General features: G+C 43.5%; 1 protein-coding gene across 1 annotated transcript; it reads left to right on the forward strand.

Moving 5' to 3' along the window:
- The first annotated feature begins 656 nt into the window (after positions 1 to 656).
- CLEC19A (C-type lectin domain containing 19A) lies at positions 657 to 13224 on the forward strand. Its single transcript, XM_087728800.1, has 5 exons — positions 657 to 765; positions 7315 to 7480; positions 8491 to 8584; positions 11051 to 11183; positions 12457 to 13224. The coding sequence occupies exons 1-5, from the start codon at positions 657 to 659 to the stop codon at positions 12534 to 12536; spliced, it is 582 nt and encodes a 193-aa protein (XP_087584926.1). The 3' UTR covers positions 12537 to 13224.
- Positions 13225 to 17694: the final 4470 nt, after the last annotated feature.

Genomic DNA, 17694 nt, shown 5'->3' on the forward strand with positions numbered 1-17694 from the left:
ACACAGAGTAAGTGACAGAGAGACAGAGAGGGTGAGAGAGACAGAGAGAGGGAGGGAGAGAGAGACAGAGACAGAGAAACACACACACACAGACAGACACACAGAGAGATAGAGAAAGAGAGAGACAGACACACAGAGAGACAGAGAGGGTGAGAGAGACAGAGAGAGGGAGGGAGAGAGAGACAGAGACAGAGAAACACACACACACAGAGACACACAGAGAGATAGAGAAAGAGAGAGAGACAGACACACAGAGAGACAGACACAGAGTAAGTGACAGAGAGACAGAGAGGGAAAGAGAGAGAGAGGGAGAGAGAGACAGAGACAGAGAAACACACACACACAGAGAAACACAGAGAGATAGAGAAAGAGAGAGAGACAGACACAGAGTAAGTGACAGAGAGACAGAGAGGGTGAGAGAGACAGAGAGAGGGAGGGAGGGAGGAGGGGAAACTGTGAGTAATTTTATGGAGTGAAGATGTTGGCTGGTGTATCTTGTTAAGTTATTTTGCTCTCTCTGACGGGACAGCTGGACTGCAAAACCTCTGCAGCTGCTTCAGGAGTTTCAGTGGCATTTGGAAACTCCCGGGGAGGTGAAGGAAGGGGTTGGACAATTAGCCTTTTGAGGCTCTGGAGAGAGACAGAGAGAGAGTGAGATGTCCTTCAGGTCAGCGATGGTCTATGGGTGGAATTTCTGGGCAGCTCTGTCTGCCGTCTTCCTTGCAGCCCATACATTCCCGCACACCAATATTAAAATAAGCCAAGGTGAGTGGACATCTTTTTGATTCAACTCATTTGAAGCAAGAAGGCAACCCTAAACCCTTTGAGTGGGGGGGAGGGAGGTTAATGTAAGGTGATTAGTTGAGCATTGGCTGTAAAATGGATCAAAGCATATGACTCCATTAGTTAGAGGGTTTTTTTATCTGCAATGGGTTTCCAGTTTTTACTTACAGGTTAACAGTGGCTTTGCTAATAGATTTCCTCTTGGCTTGAGAAATGTCTGTTTTAATAGAAAAGGTGAAGATGTTGAACATTTTGAAATATTGCACCTTTTCTTAAGGTTAACAGAGCACAGATTGATCAAATCCATTGTGGTAGGTAATTGTTGAGTTTAACTTGTTAAGTTTAACTTGTTGAGTGTAACTTATTGAGTTTAACTTGTTGAGTTAAATTATTGTCTAGGCTTGCAAAGTAAATTGAATCATAAATTCACAAAACGGATAGGTATGTACAACAATACATTGTAGAAAAACTTAACCAGTGGTAAAACCGATCAAGTTGGGGTGATTACAGTGGACCAGCTATTTAACCAACCTGGTTAAATGTATTTTGTAAAAGCTTTCTTTGTGTGATTATTTTTCTTTCTTTTTTCTTGGGTCATTCCTTGTATTCTCCTTTTGTTTATTAAGCGTTTTGTATATTTTTTTCATGGCATTGTTTGGGGGAGATTGTTTTGAAGCCTAAATAATAATTCTAGGATGTATTTTGAAGTTTGTGGGTGCGTTTGGAGGCTTGGGGGGGGGGATCAATCAACTCAAAGAGTTGATGTATCAAAGGGGGAAAATTGATTCATGGTTCAACGGTAGACAAATTCGACATCCTCCAAATGTCGTCCAGATTTTGTAGGCACGAGAAGAGCGACAAAAAAGGGATTGTACCTCTTTTTTTGTAGCAATATAATCAATTCTATAATTAGACGGTACATCTAATATTGTTCACTTTAAGACCTGTGGATGTCTACTCCCAGAATTCCCCAGCCAGCATGTAGAAGAATAGAAGTCCACAAGTCTTAAAGTCACCAAAGTTGGAACACCCTTGATCGAATCCATAAAATAAAAAATCTTCAAGTGCATTTTCACATACAATTTTTAAATTGCCTTTCCTAACACTGGGTAGATACAGGAGTTAAACCTGACTCAAAGAGAGTCAATGATCTTTCGATTGCTATGATGTTGTTGCTGTTGTTATTAGTTGCAAAGTCGTGTCCAACCCATCACGATCCCATGGACAACGTTCCTCCAGGCCTTCCTGCCCTCTACCATCCTCTGGAGTCCATTGAAGCTCACGCCGACTGCTTTGGTGACTCCATCCAGCCACCTCCTCTGTCGTCCCCCTCTTCTTCTTCTGCCCTCCATCGTTCTCAGCATGAGGCTCTTCTCCGGGGAGTCCTTCTTCCTTCTCATTAGGTGGCCAAAATCTTTGAGTTTCCTCTTCAGGATCTGGCCTTCTAAAGAGCAGCCAGGGTTGATCTCCTCTAGGACTGACCGGTTGGATCGTATGCAGTCCTTCTTCTTTTGCCCTCCATCTTTCCCAGCATGAGGCTCTTCTCCTTCTCATTAGGTGGCCAAAGTCTTCGAGTTTCCTCTTCAGGATCTGGCTTTCCAAAGAGTAGTCAGGGTGGATCTCCTCTAGGATGGAGTGGTTGGATCGCCTTGCCGTCCAAGGGAGTCATAGTGAGTCCAAACTTGCTATGATGCAATGGTTGAAAAGTTCTGCATTGGAAGAATACACAAACTGGTTGTTGGAAAACTATTTGTAGACAACTTCTGTTGTCTTGTACTTTTTAACCTAGCTGACATCTCTGGGTGGAATTAAAGGGAGGTTGGGGCGTGGAGTTGAGCACCAGCCAGAGTAGCACCTTAGCTGAACCTGCTCCCGCCCAGCAAGACATAATGGTGCAGCAAATTGTGTGAACTCAGCCAACTGGAGTTGATTTCATGGACAATGAGCCATTGCGATGTGTGCATTCAGCCACTCAAGATGTTGGGCTAAGGATTAGCAGGCAGAGGGTGAGTTTGGATGCCGAACAGGAGGGCTGAAGCAAGAAGCCATGAAGAAGAGATGAGAGTTTAGGGAAGGCCAGTGAGCGAATGTCTTGATTAATGTACTTGTTATTGGCAGACAGCAGAATTATTATTTTTTTTGAATTAATTTTTTTTCTAAGGCGGGCTGGAAAAATGCACCCTTTCTCCAACGCTTAGTCTTTTAACTGTGGGCTGTGCATTGACAGGATCTCTGTCTTTTGCACCTTGGTGGAGAAATTTGTGGGCTTACGAATAGTGTCTGGAGGTCTGAATAATTTCCCAATGCATCTCTGTGGAAGTTGCCACTGCTGCTGATCTCTTCCATTTTAAGCACACATTCTTTATGGTCCTTTCCTTTCCCTTCCCTTCCTTCTGCTTCTGCCTCTGCTCTCCTCTCTTTTTCTTCTTCTTCTTCTTCTTCTTCTTCTTCTTCTTCTTCTTCTTCTTCTTCTTCTTCTTCTTCTTCTTCTCCTCCTCCTCCTCCTCCTCCTCCTCCTCCTCCTCCTCCTCCTCCTCCTCCTCCTCCTCCTCTTTTCTTCCCTTCCATCATTCTCTTCTCTTCTTTTCTTTTCTCTTCTTCTCTTCCCTTCCCTTCGTCTCTTCCCTTACCTTTGTCTCTTCCCTTCACTCTGTCTCTTCTCTTCACTCTGACTCTTCTCTTCCTTCCTTTCCCTATCTTCTCTTCTCTTCCCATCCCTTCCCTTCTCTTCCCTTCTCCTCTGCTTCTTTCTCTCCTCTATTCTCCTCTCCTCTCCCTTCTTCTCTTCTCCCCTCCCCTCTCCTTCCATTCTTCTCTTCCCCCCCTCCCCTCCTTTCCCCTTCTCTCCCCTTCCCTTCTCCCCCCACCAACTTTTTCAGGGTCTACCAGCAAATTGGCCCAAGGGCAGAGACGTCCTTTTTGATTAGCATCCTCTCTTTGAGTTCAAAGCTTGATGGTTTCTTTTCTAAAGACCATTGACAATTTAACCGGACAGGTGCTAATTAGAGGCTCGGCTCCCTTGCTTCTTCACTTCTGGCACATCCAGCCCTGAAATTCCTGGGGTTCACCTTTTTGCACACCAGGAGTTAATCGAATTAGCCTTACCTACTGGGGTAACTGGGGCTTGAAAATCAGAAGGCCAACCCATTGAGATGACTCGCCTTTGCATTCCAGCCTGGATCCTGAGGAATGCTTCCTGGAGAGGAATGCTGAGAGGTGGAGGAGATAGGACAGCTTAGAAACCCCTGATTAGGATTTGAACTCAGTGCCAAGCTGCTTGAGATTTTTTTTTTTTTTAAAAATGGAAGCTATCGTAGCCTGACCGAATCCTCTCAGCCCATTGAGGATTCTTAGCGCTACTCCACACCAGGTGTCATCCCCAGCCTTGGAAGAGGCTGGAGAACTTGGAAGTTCTGCTTTTCCAAGTTGGTTTCAACCACTAAATTAAACAATTTTGTTGTATACATGATATACAATGACAATAAAGGCTATACTATACTACAATAGAATAGGAATAGAATAGAATAATGGAATATAGAATAGAATAGAATAATGGAATATAGAATAGAATAATGGAATATAGAATAGAATAGAAATAGAATAGAATAATGGAATATAGAATAGAAATAGAATAGAATAATGGAATATAGAATAGAATAGAATAATGGAATATAGAATAGAATAGAAATAGAATAGAATAATGGAATATAGAATAGAATAGAATAATGGAATGAAGAATAGAAATAGAATAGAAATAGAATAGAATAATGGAATATAGAATAGAATAGAATAATGGAATATAGAAAAGAATAGAATAATGGAATGAAGAATAGAATAGAAATAGAATAGAAATAGAATAGAAATAGAATAGAAATAGAATAGAAATAGAATAGAAATAGAATAGAAATAGAATAGAAGAGAATAGAATAGAAATAGAAGAGAATAATGGAATATAGAATAGAATAGAATAATGGAATATAGAATAGAATAATGGAATATAGAAAAGAATAGAATAATGGAATGAAGAATAGAAAAAGAATAGAAATAGAATAGAATAGAATAGAATAGAATAGAATAGAATAATGGAATATAGAATAGAATAGAATAATGGAATGACTAATAGAAATAGAATAGAATAGAATAGAATTCTTTATTGGCCAAGTGTGATTGGATACACAAGGAATTTGTCTTTGGTGCAGATGCTCTCAGTGTACATAAAAGAAAAGATACATTCGTCACAAATCATAAGATACAGCACTTAATGATAGCCATAGGGTACAAATAAGCATATAATCATAACTAGAAAACAATCCATTTAAATTGTAAAGATACAAGCAACAAAGTTACAGTCCCACAATCATAAGTGGGAGGAGATGGGTGATAAGAACGATGAGAAGACTAATAGTAATGCAGATTTAGTATACAGTTTGACAGTGTTGAGAGAATTATTTGTTTAGCAGAGTGATGGCATTTGCGGAAAAAAACCTGTCCTTGTGTCTAGTTGTTCTAGTGTGCAGTGCCCTATAGCCTTGTTTTGAGGGCAGAAGATGAAACAATTTATGTCCAGGATGTGAAGGGTCTTTAGATATTTTCACAGTCCTCTTTTTGACTCGTGCAGTGTGCAGGTCCTCAACGGAAGGCAGGTTGGTAGCCATTGTTTTTCCGCGGTTCTGATTATCCTCCGAAGTCTGTCTCTGTCTTGTTGGGTTGCAGAACCAAACCAGACAGTTATGGAGGTGCAGATACTATACTAAACTATGGCTCTCATGAAACACGTGAGCTGGGCTAGAAAAATGTGTGTTTTTCTTGCAAGGGACAGCTTTATCTAATCTGTGGAGTGGGGAATTTTTAACTTCGGTATCCTCCTGTATTTCCTTCAAGCATCCTCTCTGTATTTGCTCCGTCTTAGGATGTGTAGACTCAACGGCTGGCCCTTGTCCTATCTGACAACATGGGCTTAGGGTTTGAGAGAGAGGATGCCTTCTTGACCCTTGTAATCTCCATGCTGATAACAAACGTATTTAGCACTTGCAACTACCTCTACGTACATAACAACAGCACTCAGACATATATGCCACTTCACGGTGCTTTACAGCACTCTCAGAGTGGTTTACAGAGTCAACCTATCGCCCCCCCCAAAAAAAATCCAGGTCCTTCATTTTATCGACCTCAGAAGGCCTGAGTCAACCATGAGCCGGTCAGGATCGAACTCTTGGCAGTGGGCAGAGTTAGCCTGCAATGCTGCACTTTAACCACAGCTTCCCTCGGGCTCCAGTAGAGGCCCTCGGGAGGCCAGAAACAGGGCCGTTTGCGGACTTCCAGAACTTCGGGGAGATACATTTTTCGCCCTCCCAGAGCTTCCGTGTGGGGCCTGCACTTCCCTGATATCCAAAATGGGCCATGTGGTGACTCCTGGGAAGGGAGGGGAGGAGTGGGCGAGGCCCACCACTCTTTGCAACTAGCGATTCGGTGAACCAGATGTAAAATTAGCATCCAGGGGGCCTGAAAAGGTCCGAACTGGCTGAATCCCACCCCTGAAATTTGGTAACCTTCCAATATTGATAGGTTTGGTTGCTCAAAGAAATCTTAAAAACCTCAGGCAGGAGAAAGAACTGTACGGAGGTCCTATACCGTGTACGAGCTCTGGGAAGTTGGGGGGGGGGAAGGGAGGTGGGGTGTTAGGGGGGAGGGGGGGAAGGGGGATATATAGTATGTGTTAGATTTTAAAGTAACGCGACTGCACTTGTATACTGTTGCTCTTTAATTTCACTGTAAAAATAGGACAAGCTGAATATATTAATAGATAGTAGAAATACACCGAAGGGAGGAGTAGAGGGATAGAAGAAAGAGGGGTAGAGAGGGTGGGAGAGAGGATGGGAGGGAGGGTGAGAAGGAAGGGAGGGAGTGTACTGGGAGAGAGGAGTGGTAGAGGGGGAGGGGAAGTAGGGCAGAGGGGGATGATGGAGGGAAGATGGAAAGTTGGAGGGGGGCGAAAGAAAGGGTGTATGGAGGGTCGAAGAGGTACATTGGGTTTCTATTTTTGGGGGTATTGTTGACAAGAGGAATGGCTGTGTTTATTGTTTAATGTTATATGGCCCCGGTTATGCACAGTATATATGTGACTGTACGAAATGAAAATGGAAAATAAAAACACATTTACTGAAAAAAACAGAAAAAAAAAGAACTGTACGAAGGTGTGCCTTGAAAAACCTCTTCCGGGTTTTATAAATAAGTAAATGAAACGCCAGCATGTGGTTATGCATTAAATCTTGGTATATTTTAGGATGAAGGACGTTCAAACAACTATAGTCAAATAAAAGTGGAGGCATGATGATGGCAATATAATAAATATCTGAGTTAAGATATTTGAGTTAATATGAATTATATTTGATGACGGTGGAAGAGATGCACAAAAGCCTTTTGCAACCAGCTGATACAGTATGTAAAGAAGGAGGATTTGTATGTTTGTTTTGAAAATAAATTTAAAAAATTACAAAAAAAGAAAAACCTCTTCCATTTTTTTCTCCCAAGCGTTGCCAGAGTCCATCCTGTCTTATTCCTGCCCCCTCTTCTGGACCGAATATGAAGGCTACTGTTACCGATATTTTCCCGTTAATAAAACCTGGGCGGAGGCTGACCTGTACTGTGCGGAGTTCTCTATCGGAATAAAATCAGCCAAATTAGCATCTATCCACAGGTAAGAACCATCGACTGGGCTGCTGTCTGTGCACTTCCTGCTCTCCTTTTGTATGGCTGATGGCAGGTAGTCCTCAACTTACGACATTTCTTTTAGTGACCGCTTGAAATTACAACGGTACTGGGGGAAAAAGTGACTTTGGACCGTGTTTCACACTTATGACCAGTGGTGGGATTCAACTAATTTGGCAACTGGTTCTCTGCCTAATGACTGGCTGTGTGGGCGTGGCAATTGTGGGCGTGGCCAGGGGGTGTGACAGGCAGCACTCGGCCTTCTGCGCTCCCTTGGGAGCAAAAATGGCCCCATGCCTCTTTTTGGGCCAAGTAGGCCTCCCTTCAGTTACCTGGGAGCCAGAATGGGGTACATGGGGACTACTGGGAGGGGTGGGATGGGGTGGGGCCCACCGGTCATCAGAACTACCGGTTCACCGAACTGGACATAAAATTAACATCCGGTTCCTCAAACCGGCTGAATCCTACTCCTGCTTATGACTGTTTGCAGCATCCCCATGGTCACGTGTTCACAATTCAGAGCCTTGGCAACTGATTAATATTTACGACGGATGCAGGGTCCCCATTTGTGAACCAGTAGTGAAGGCAAGTTGATTTTACCCCTGCTGTGCTTCGCTACAAAACCATGTGATTGGGCCAGCCCACAGGCTGGATGAGTGACAGGCTGGCCACGCCCATATGAGGCAACTGGCAGTTGGAAGAGAGTTCTTTTCAGGTTGGGAGGGGGAGTAGAACGTCTTAACTCCTGAGCATCGACGCGTGTTCATATAATAGTACATAAGAAATACTGATATATTGATGGTCATATAGAGATAGAGAGATATGGAAATGGAGATAGATATAGATGATACGGAGATGGAGATGGAGATGGAGGTGGAGGTGGAGGTGGAGATGGAGGTGGAGGTGGAGGTGGAGGAGGAGATGGAGGTGGAGATGATGGAGATGATGGAGATGATGGAGATAGATAATACACTTTCATGTAACCTGTCTATCTGGCAGCTGGGAAGAGAATGTGTTTGTCTATGACCTGGTAAACAGCAGGGTGCCTGGGATACCCACGGACATCTGGATGGGACTGAATGATCTCAGGCAGGTAAGAAATCTCCATTTTTGTGGGGTCTTTTGTGATCTCTGAGCTTGGTGGTTTTCTTGCAGACATTTCATGACCAAACTAGATGATGTCATCAGTGCTAGAAGGGAGTGGGGTTTGCTCTCTGTTTATATACTCTGTGTATATAGAACAGCCCATTATATACTACTCTTGTTTCCCTGAAAATAAGACCTCCCAATGGGGCTTTTGAACGCATGCGCTAAAATAAGATCTCCCCTGAAAATAAGCCCTCCCTGAAAATATTGTAACACAGCAGCAGCCATGAGGTGACCACGCTCGCCACCTCCTGCACCTGAAAAATAAGAAGACCTTCCCGAAAATAAAGCCAAGTGCTTATTTTGGGGATCAAAAGAAAATAAGACCCCGTCTTGTTTTGGGGAAAACACAGTAGTGGCTTTCCCTGCCAATGTTAGTGCAGTATTTTTCAATTTTGGAAACTTTAAAATGTACGGACTTCAACTCCCAGAATTCCCCAGCCAGCATGGGGAATTCTGGGAGTTGAAGTCCACACATCTTCTAGCTGTCAAAGTTGAGGAAGAACATTTTTTTTTCTGGCGAGTAAAATAGTAGCTCGAGGGTTTGCAACCTCCTCTTGCATTAATGTCTGCAGACTGTGATTAAATACAGAGTCCAGACATATCGCAGCAGGGACCAGAATCTAATTTGTATGTCTGTAATTTCCTCCTACGCTGAATCTTGAAACAATGGTTCAGTCGCAAGCTGGATATTACCACAAACAAAACAGACCTTCCTCTGTCTCTGTGAGGTGTTATCAGTGGCTGTTTTCAGAGGAGCCACCATTTTGGATACTGGGCATCAAAATACTATCTCCCATCATAGATTGGGACCTCATCCCAGGGCTGAAATGCTACCAGTTTGCCCAAACCTGTAGTAAACAAGTGCTTTAAAAAGTTTTTTTAAAAAAGGTTCTACAGTACTGACGTAAAATGGCTTCTACTGTACAGCGCAGTGGTAACGGCTTCACAGTCCTCCACAAGGGGGCTCCCTCCGGTAAGGGGGAAAATCCAACATTAGAAATTATATTTGGTCTGGGCATTTCCACCTCCTATAAATAAATACCCGGGCAATGCCGGGTTATCAGGTAGTTATACATAAAAGCTATATGTGATAGATCCTCATCATAGTCATCATAAAAATCCATTCATCATAAATCATAAGATACAAGCCTTAGTGATGGTCATGGGATACTACTAAATAAGGTCATACTAGGAAACAAAACAAAACAATATCAATCGTAAAGATACAGGTTATAGTCATAAGTAGAAAAGGAGATAAGTAATAGGAAGGATGAGAAGAAGAATAGTAATACAGCCTTAGTAAATAGTTTGACAGTGCTGTGGGAATTAGTTGTTTAGCAGAGGGATGGCATGCGGGCAGTGGTGGGTTTCAAACTTTTTTAGAAACTCTTCTGTAGCTGTGGCCTGCTTTGTGGGAGTGGCTTGCCAGCCATGTGACTGAGTGGGAGTTGCTTGTCGGCCACGTGAACGAATGGGAGTTGCTTGCCAGCCATGTGACTGGGTGGGTGTGGCCAACTTGTAAAATGTGGTGAAACTCACTTAACAACGCTCTTGCTTAGCAACCAAAATGTTGGCTCAGGAACTCTGGCATTTGAAGCACGCAAGTCTTAAAGCTGTCAAGTTACAAGACCCTTGCACCCCTAACCCTTCAGAAAAAAAAAACCCAGGGGTGTTCAAACTTGACAGCTTTAAGACTTGTAGACTTCAACCCCCAGAATTCCTCTTCCAGTCATGTTGGCTCAGGAACTCTGGCATTTGAAGCAGGCAAGTCTTAAAGCTGTCAAGTTACAAGACCCTTGCACCCCTAACCCTTTAGAAAAAAAAACCCAGGGGTGTTCAAACTTGACAGCTTTAAGACTTGTGGACTTCAACTCCCAGAATTCCTCTTCCAGTCATGTTGGCTCAGGAACTCTGGCATTTGAAGCAGGCAAGTCTTAAAGCTGTCAAGTTACAAGACCCTTGCACCCCTAACCCTTTAGAAAAAAAAACCCAGGGGTGTTCAAACTTGACAGCTTTAAGACTTGTGGACTTCAACTCCCAGAATTCCTCTTCCAGTCATGTTGGCTCAGGAACTCTGGCATTTGAAGCAGGCAAGTCTTAAAGCTGTCAAGTTACAAGACCCTTGCACCCCTAACCTGTAAAAAAAAAACCCAGGGGTGTTCAAACTTGACAGCTTTAAGACTTGTGGACTTCAACTCCCAGAATTCCTCCTCTCGCTCTTCATCTTGATGATGTGCGGACAGGCGGGGGGGGGGGGGAGGGAGCTGGAACCGGTTCTAAACGGCACTGTAGATTTGTGGAACCTCTTCTATAGAAGAGGGTAGAACTGGCAGGAACCCACTCTTGCATGCGGGCAAAAAAAACTGTCCTCGGGTCTTAAAGATGAAATATCTCATGGTTTTTTTGGCAGGAGAGCAACTTTGAATGGACAGATGGCTCTCCCTATGACTACAACTACTGGGATGGGAATCAGCCAGATGACGGGATCCACACTATACCAGAGGAGGAAGACTGTGTCCAGATCTGGTACAGATACAGCAGTGGTAGGTGTCCTCCGACTCTCCAAGATGCCCTCTTCCCCAATCCAAACCCTTCTGCCATCAGCAAGATCTGGGCAGAAAGAAGCTAGGAGTCCTCTTGGTTGTGGGAACAGGGACAATGTCAGGATTCCAAGAGACACCCGCAACAAAAGAAGACTCCTTGACAGCTCTGCCAGCAAGCCACAACATCATTTCTGTGAGAAGGTAGAGGTGCTCTGTGATGTCACGCTGGCCACATGACCACAGAAATGGCTTTGGACACTGGTGGCTCAAGGGCCTTGAAACAGAGATAAGTGTTGCAGCATAGTCAGCAACGACTCTCGATTCTCACAGTCTCAAATCCTTTAGCCTTAGTTATGTTAATCCCAAAACCTGGACTTTGAATCCTGGGTTGTATGCATTCCCCACCTCCCACCTGCCTGAGTCAACAGACACATGATTCTTTTTCTCCTGGCCTTGAAAAGGTCCACCATCTGTCCCTTGTTTACAAAACAGCTTTCCCTGGCACGAGAGCCAGAGATTTCTGCCTTGACACACAACTACAGGGCGTAAGTAGGCCCCTCTGGGCTCCCGGAGGTTTAAGTTAAGCTTTTTTTTTTTACCTTTTTACTTCAAGTTTGTTCATTCTTCTTTAAAAAATATAAGAGGTTAACTCAATGCCAAAAAAAAAATCATGCAGTAGAAAAAGAAAACACCTGATTCACCCTTAAAACAAAAATAGAAACCAAAATGTATTTTTGTAGACCTGCAGAGATGCCCCGGTGGCTTAGTAGCTAAGAGGCTGAGTTTGTCAGTCAGAAAGGTCAGCAGTTCGGCGGTTCGAATCCCTAGCGCCACGTAACGGAGTGAGCTCCAGTGACTTGTCCCAGCTTCTGCCAACCTCGCAGTAAGAAATGCAAGTAGAAAAATAGGGACCACCTTTGGTGGGAAAGTAACAGCGTTCCGTGCGCCTTCGGCATTGAGTTATGACCACGGAGATGTCTTCGGACAGTGCTGGCTCTTTGGCTTTGTAACGGAGATGAGCAGCGCCCCCTAGAGTCGGGAATGGCTAGCACGTATGTGCGAGGGGAACCTTTACCTTTAGAGATCAATAAACGGAACCCATCCTTCAATCATGGTCAGCCATGATTGATGAATGATCCATTAGTGGACAATCTATTCATCAATACCGCAAAGCACTACATTGGGGGAGCCTTGTGTTCGTGGAAGCCTGTCTGATTCTCTTCTCTTCTCTTCTCCTCCTTTTTCTTTTTCTTTTTTTTGTGTTCTTTTACAGCTTTAAGATCTTGGAATGACAACAGCTGCAACCGAGAATTTCCATTTGTGTGTAAGATCCCCTCTTTGGCAGCTGACTAACCAGCAGTTCCTGCCCTGGAGAAATGAAACATCTGAGCTCAGAACGATCAGCTGGAGCGAAATGAGTGTTTGTTTGTATGTTGTGTTGTATTGTTTGATCCTTCTCCTAGGCATCCTTTACCAAACGCTGCACTGACTCATGTCTTCCCAACCGAGAAATCTTTCTTGGATCGGTGCTCAAAATATATCAGAGCAGGAAAGGCTGACGTGTTAGACTACGATAGCCCCGAATCAGAAAGAATCTGAGAGCACCTTTTCCGACTTAACCCAGTTTATTAAAATGCACCAGCTTTTGTGAGTTTATGTCTTTGGTGAGCTTAGGGTCTTATTAAAAAGGCTTTTGTGAGCTCATGCCTTTTCATAAAGAGGGTTAAGAGGCAGAGATGTGACTAGATTACGGGTGAAAGATAGCAGGAGCCAAAATATTTTTTTGCCTTCTGGGTCAAAATGGGGATGGGTGGAAGGAAACTGCAACTCCTCTGATTGGAAAAATAATGTCCCTTTCCTTTTTTTTTTGTTTATGTTCACAAGCTCAGCTTTAGACTGACGGCAAGAATGACATTAAAAGTTTGCCTTTCAAAAATACCCTTCCAAAGTTGGCATTGGCCAATTTAGACTAGGCTAGACTAGACTAGAATAACAGAGTTGGAAGGGACCTTGGAGGCCTTCTAGTCCAACCCCCTGCTTAGGCAGGAAACTCTACACCGCTTCAGACAAATGCTTATCCAACATCTTCTTAAAAACTTCCAGTGTTGGAGTATTTACAACTTCTGGAGGCAAGTTGCTTCACAGATTCATTGTTCTAACTGTCAGGAAGTTCTAAGTTGCTTCTCTCCTTGATTAGTCTCCACCCATTGCTTCTTGTCCTGCCTTCAGGTGCTTTGGAGAATAGCTTGACTCCCTCCTCTTTGGGGCAGCCCCTGAAATATTGGAAGACTGCTATATTAGCAATAGCAATAGCAGTTAGACTTATATACCGCTTCATAGGGCTTTCAGCCCTCTCTAAGCGGTTTACAGAGTCAGCATATCGCCCCCACAGTCTGGGTCCTCATTTCACCCACCTCAGAAGGATGGAAGGCTGAGTCAACCTTGAGCCGGTGAGATTAGAACCGCTGAACTGCAGATAACAGTCAGCTGAAGTAGCCTGCAGTGCTGCACTCTAACCACTGCGCCACCTCGGCTCTGCTATATTGTCTCCCCTAGCCCTTTGTTTCATTAAACTAGACATTCCCAATTCTAGCAACCGTTCTTCATATGTTTTAGCCTCCAGTTCCTTAAATGTGAGGGGTGTTGCTGATATTCTCTTGTTCACAAGGAAAATGAATACGTTATAAATGGTTGAAAATATGCATATATATGTATATGTGAAATTTCAATGCAGCTATTTTTATCAAATGACAGGTGGCAAGCCCTGTTTTAAGAGCCACTTTCTGTGTCTTTCGGAAGGGACATCTGTGCGTTGTCAGCAAGCAAAAGAAATATATCCTTCTAGAATTCTGGTGGGTTTACCAGATTAGTCGTTCACTTAAAATTCACGTGATTGACTTGAGAGTTTCTCAGTTGGGTAATCATCACCCTGAAATTGGAGTAACATGGGAGGATTGTTCACATCCTTCAAGTCCCGCAGGGCGGCTCACTTTTCCACCAGGGACGTCCAACCTTGGCAACTTTTAAGGCTTGTGGACTTCAGCTCCCAGGATTCCCTAGCCAGACAGGTTGAAGTCCACAGCTGTTCAAGGGGTGAAGGTTGGACACCCCTGGTTTACACATTCCCTGGCTCAATATGCCTTATTTTGACTCTGGAGTTTATGCGGTTTCAATAGGGTCTATGACTGTTCAACATGGCCAACTCACCACAGCCAACTCACCACAGGTAACTCACCACAGCCAAGTCATGGTTCCACCACAAAACCGCGCTCGACTAAACCGCGCCCGATTAAACCGCGTCGCTGACGTCATCAACAGGGCGACAACAGCGCGGAGACAGAAGCACGCTGTAAACCCTAAACCTAAAATTAACCCCTAAACCTAAACGTAACCCCCCCTAAACCTAATCCTAAACCTAACCCTTAACCTAACCCTAAACCTAACCCTAAACCTAACCCTTAACCTAACCCTAACCCTAACCCTAACCCTAACCCTAACCCTAACCCTAACCCTAACCCTAACCCTAACCCTAACCCTTAACCTAACCCTAAAGCTAACCCTAACCCTAAACCTAACCCTAACCCTTAACCTAACCCTAAAGCTAACCCTAACCCTAACCCTAACCCTAACCCTAACCCTAACCCTAACCCTAACCCTAACCCTAAAGCTAACCCTAAAGCTAACCCTAAAGCTAACCCTAAAGCTAACCCTAAACCTAATCCTAATCCTTATCCTAACCCTAACCCTAACCCTAACCCTAACCCTAAACCTAACCCTAAACCTAACCCTAACCCTAACCCTAAACCTAAACCTAACCCTAAACCTAACCCTAAACCTAACCCTAAACCTAACCCTTACCTTAAGTTGAATCGACTTGCTTTCAAAGCGCTATTTAAAGCACCCTTCTTTCTCCACGCTGGCTGTTGTCGCCCTGTTGATGACGTCAGCGACGCAGTTTAATCGGACGCGGTTTTGACGGGTCACGCCAAGTCACCACGGACAAGTCACCATGACCAACTTACCATGGCCAACTTGCCATAGTCAAGTCACTGCAGGACAAGTCGCTGCAGGACCAAAGAGTTACACCAATATTAAAGAAATAGTGGGATGCAATCTTTAAAGAAAGGATGCAAAAGGAGGGACTGGATGAATGGTGAGTGGCAAAAATTAAAATCATTTATTTTAAATAGTTGAATAGAATTGTTAAATTGTCCCACAGTGAGTTGCATCATGGGGAGTTGGCTGCATTGAGTTGCCTGGGGCAAGCTGCCCCATTCTGACGCCAGCAAGACCTGAATAGGTGAAGGGAGCGGACAGAATATCAGTACCATGGAGAGCTCCTGTTGGAACACTAGAATAGCTGGGTTCCTACTTACAGTACATGAAGACATGTTTTTATTTTTATTTTCCACTTGTTCGGTATGAGGATGCTCACCCTCAACTGTCAGCTCAGATAAACCAATCTGTTTTTTCTGTAAGAGTTATGCCTGCTGCCATGGTGTTTCTTTGTCTCTCTTCCTTCCTCAAACATTTGAAATTAAAAAAGAAAAACAAAATCAATACACTCTTGAGATTACTTTGCCCGGTATACAAGAATGAAGGAATTAGGTTGAGTTTAGACACTGGCCCACCAGAGGAGGCAGAAGCAGACTTGGATAGTGAGGAGGTTGGGGAGGAACATGGGTCAGTCCTGGAGTCTGGGGAAGGCTCTGATGAGGGCTCTGTGTTGGAGGCAGAGAGGGGGCCAGGGCCGTCTGACAGTTCTCAGCTGCCTTCGGAGTTAGACATCAGTGAGGCAGAGGAACAGCTGGAGCCTGTTCCCAGTGTGTGCATACACAGAGCTGCCAGAAGAAAAGAACAGCTATCAAGGTTGACTTGGGGGTAAAGCCACAGGTGGATGGCCCATCCCATGGAAAATAAAAGAGGAGCAAAAGGGGAGTGGGCTTTTGCAGGAAATAATTCGTTCATTCATTTCAGGAGTGTGAAGATCTGTCCGTGAATCTCAGAGACTCTGTGCCCAGTCTTTCCTTGTAGAGCACCTCATTTGGAAAATATTTACATGGCAGCTTTCCAAGCTAGATAAGGTCTGTGGTCATAACTTCACCTTTGAAAGACTGTTTGCCAGGCCTTGGCTGAAATGTGAAGGAGAGGAATTCACATTCATTTAATAAAAGGTGTTTTGTCGGGAATCTCCATGCTTTTTGGAGAAGACTAGATCGGAATAGCAAGCTTATTTTAAAACCAAGGGGGTCAGTCAGAAGCAATTTGAGAAAAGGGAAAAGATTCCTATGGATGAGAAGGTGATTAGGAAAATATTAGAATGTGCAGAAATGAACAGATTACCACTGGCAATTAAGGAGAAAGAACAAACTGAATACTATATGATATGGGGATTATTTTATCAATTAGAGAAAAATGGAAGCTGTAAATAAAAGAAGGCAATTAAAGAAGAGTAGAAAACATGTTAAGATAGAGATGTAAACAATATGATCATTGTTAGTATTACGAGGATTATTATGCTTAATGTTATTATATAGTTATTGGACGATATGTTAAGAGGGGAAAATGAAACAGTTTAATACACCACAATTATAAGATTAGAGAATTAATACCAATGTAGTGAATGATGATGTAAATTCTGATTGTTATTGCACAAAGATGTTTGTACCTGTTTTAAGAAAAGATGGAATGTTCAAATTTAAAAAATAAATAAAACCTTTTTATTAAAAAAAAAAAGAAACTTGCAATTTGTTTCCCCCGGAAAAGTGTCAGAACAGATAGTAGAGTCAAAATGGAGTAAGAAGGATGCATTGGTAATGTTGTATGGCTTAGTCTAGTGAAGAGAAGGACCAGGGGAGATGGGATAGCAGTCTTCCAATACTTGAGGGGCTGCCACAGAGAGGAGGAGAGTCAAGCTATTTTCCAAAGCACCCAAAGGCCAGACAAGGAATAATGGATGGAAACTGACCAAGGAGAGATTGAACCTAGAAATAAGGAGGAATTTTCTGACAGTGACACCAATCAACCCATGTAACAACTTGCCTCCAGAAGTTGTGAATGCTCCAACATTGGAAGCTTTCAAGAAGGGACTGGACTGCCGTGTGTCAGAAATAGTGTATGGTCTCCTGTTTGGGTGGGGGGTTGGACTAGATGACCTACAAGGTCCCTTCCAACTCCGTTCATCTGTTAAACTTCTGTTAAATGTCTTAATTTTGCAGCCTTGGGTCGTGTTTCTTGATCAAAGTTTCTTGAGTTATAATACTGGATTGTGACACCGGCAGTCCTCGATTTATGACCACCATTGAGTCCCAAATTTCTGTCATTAAGTGAATAAATTTGTTCACTGAGTTTGGCCCCATTTTACGACTTTTTCTTGCTGCGATTGTTAAGCAAATCACCGCGGGTGTTAAAGTTCATCGCGCGGTTGTTAAGGAAATCCGGCTCCCCTGTCGACTTTGCTTGTCAGAAGTTCACAAAAGCGGATCATGTGACCCTGGGGGGGGGATACTGC

This window comes from Thamnophis sirtalis, unplaced genomic scaffold (assembly GCF_051295495.1).
Source record: "Thamnophis sirtalis isolate CommonGarterSnake01/CBP01778 unplaced genomic scaffold, rThaSir2_p1.2 scaffold_14, whole genome shotgun sequence".
NCBI lineage: Eukaryota > Metazoa > Chordata > Lepidosauria > Squamata > Natricidae > Thamnophis > Thamnophis sirtalis.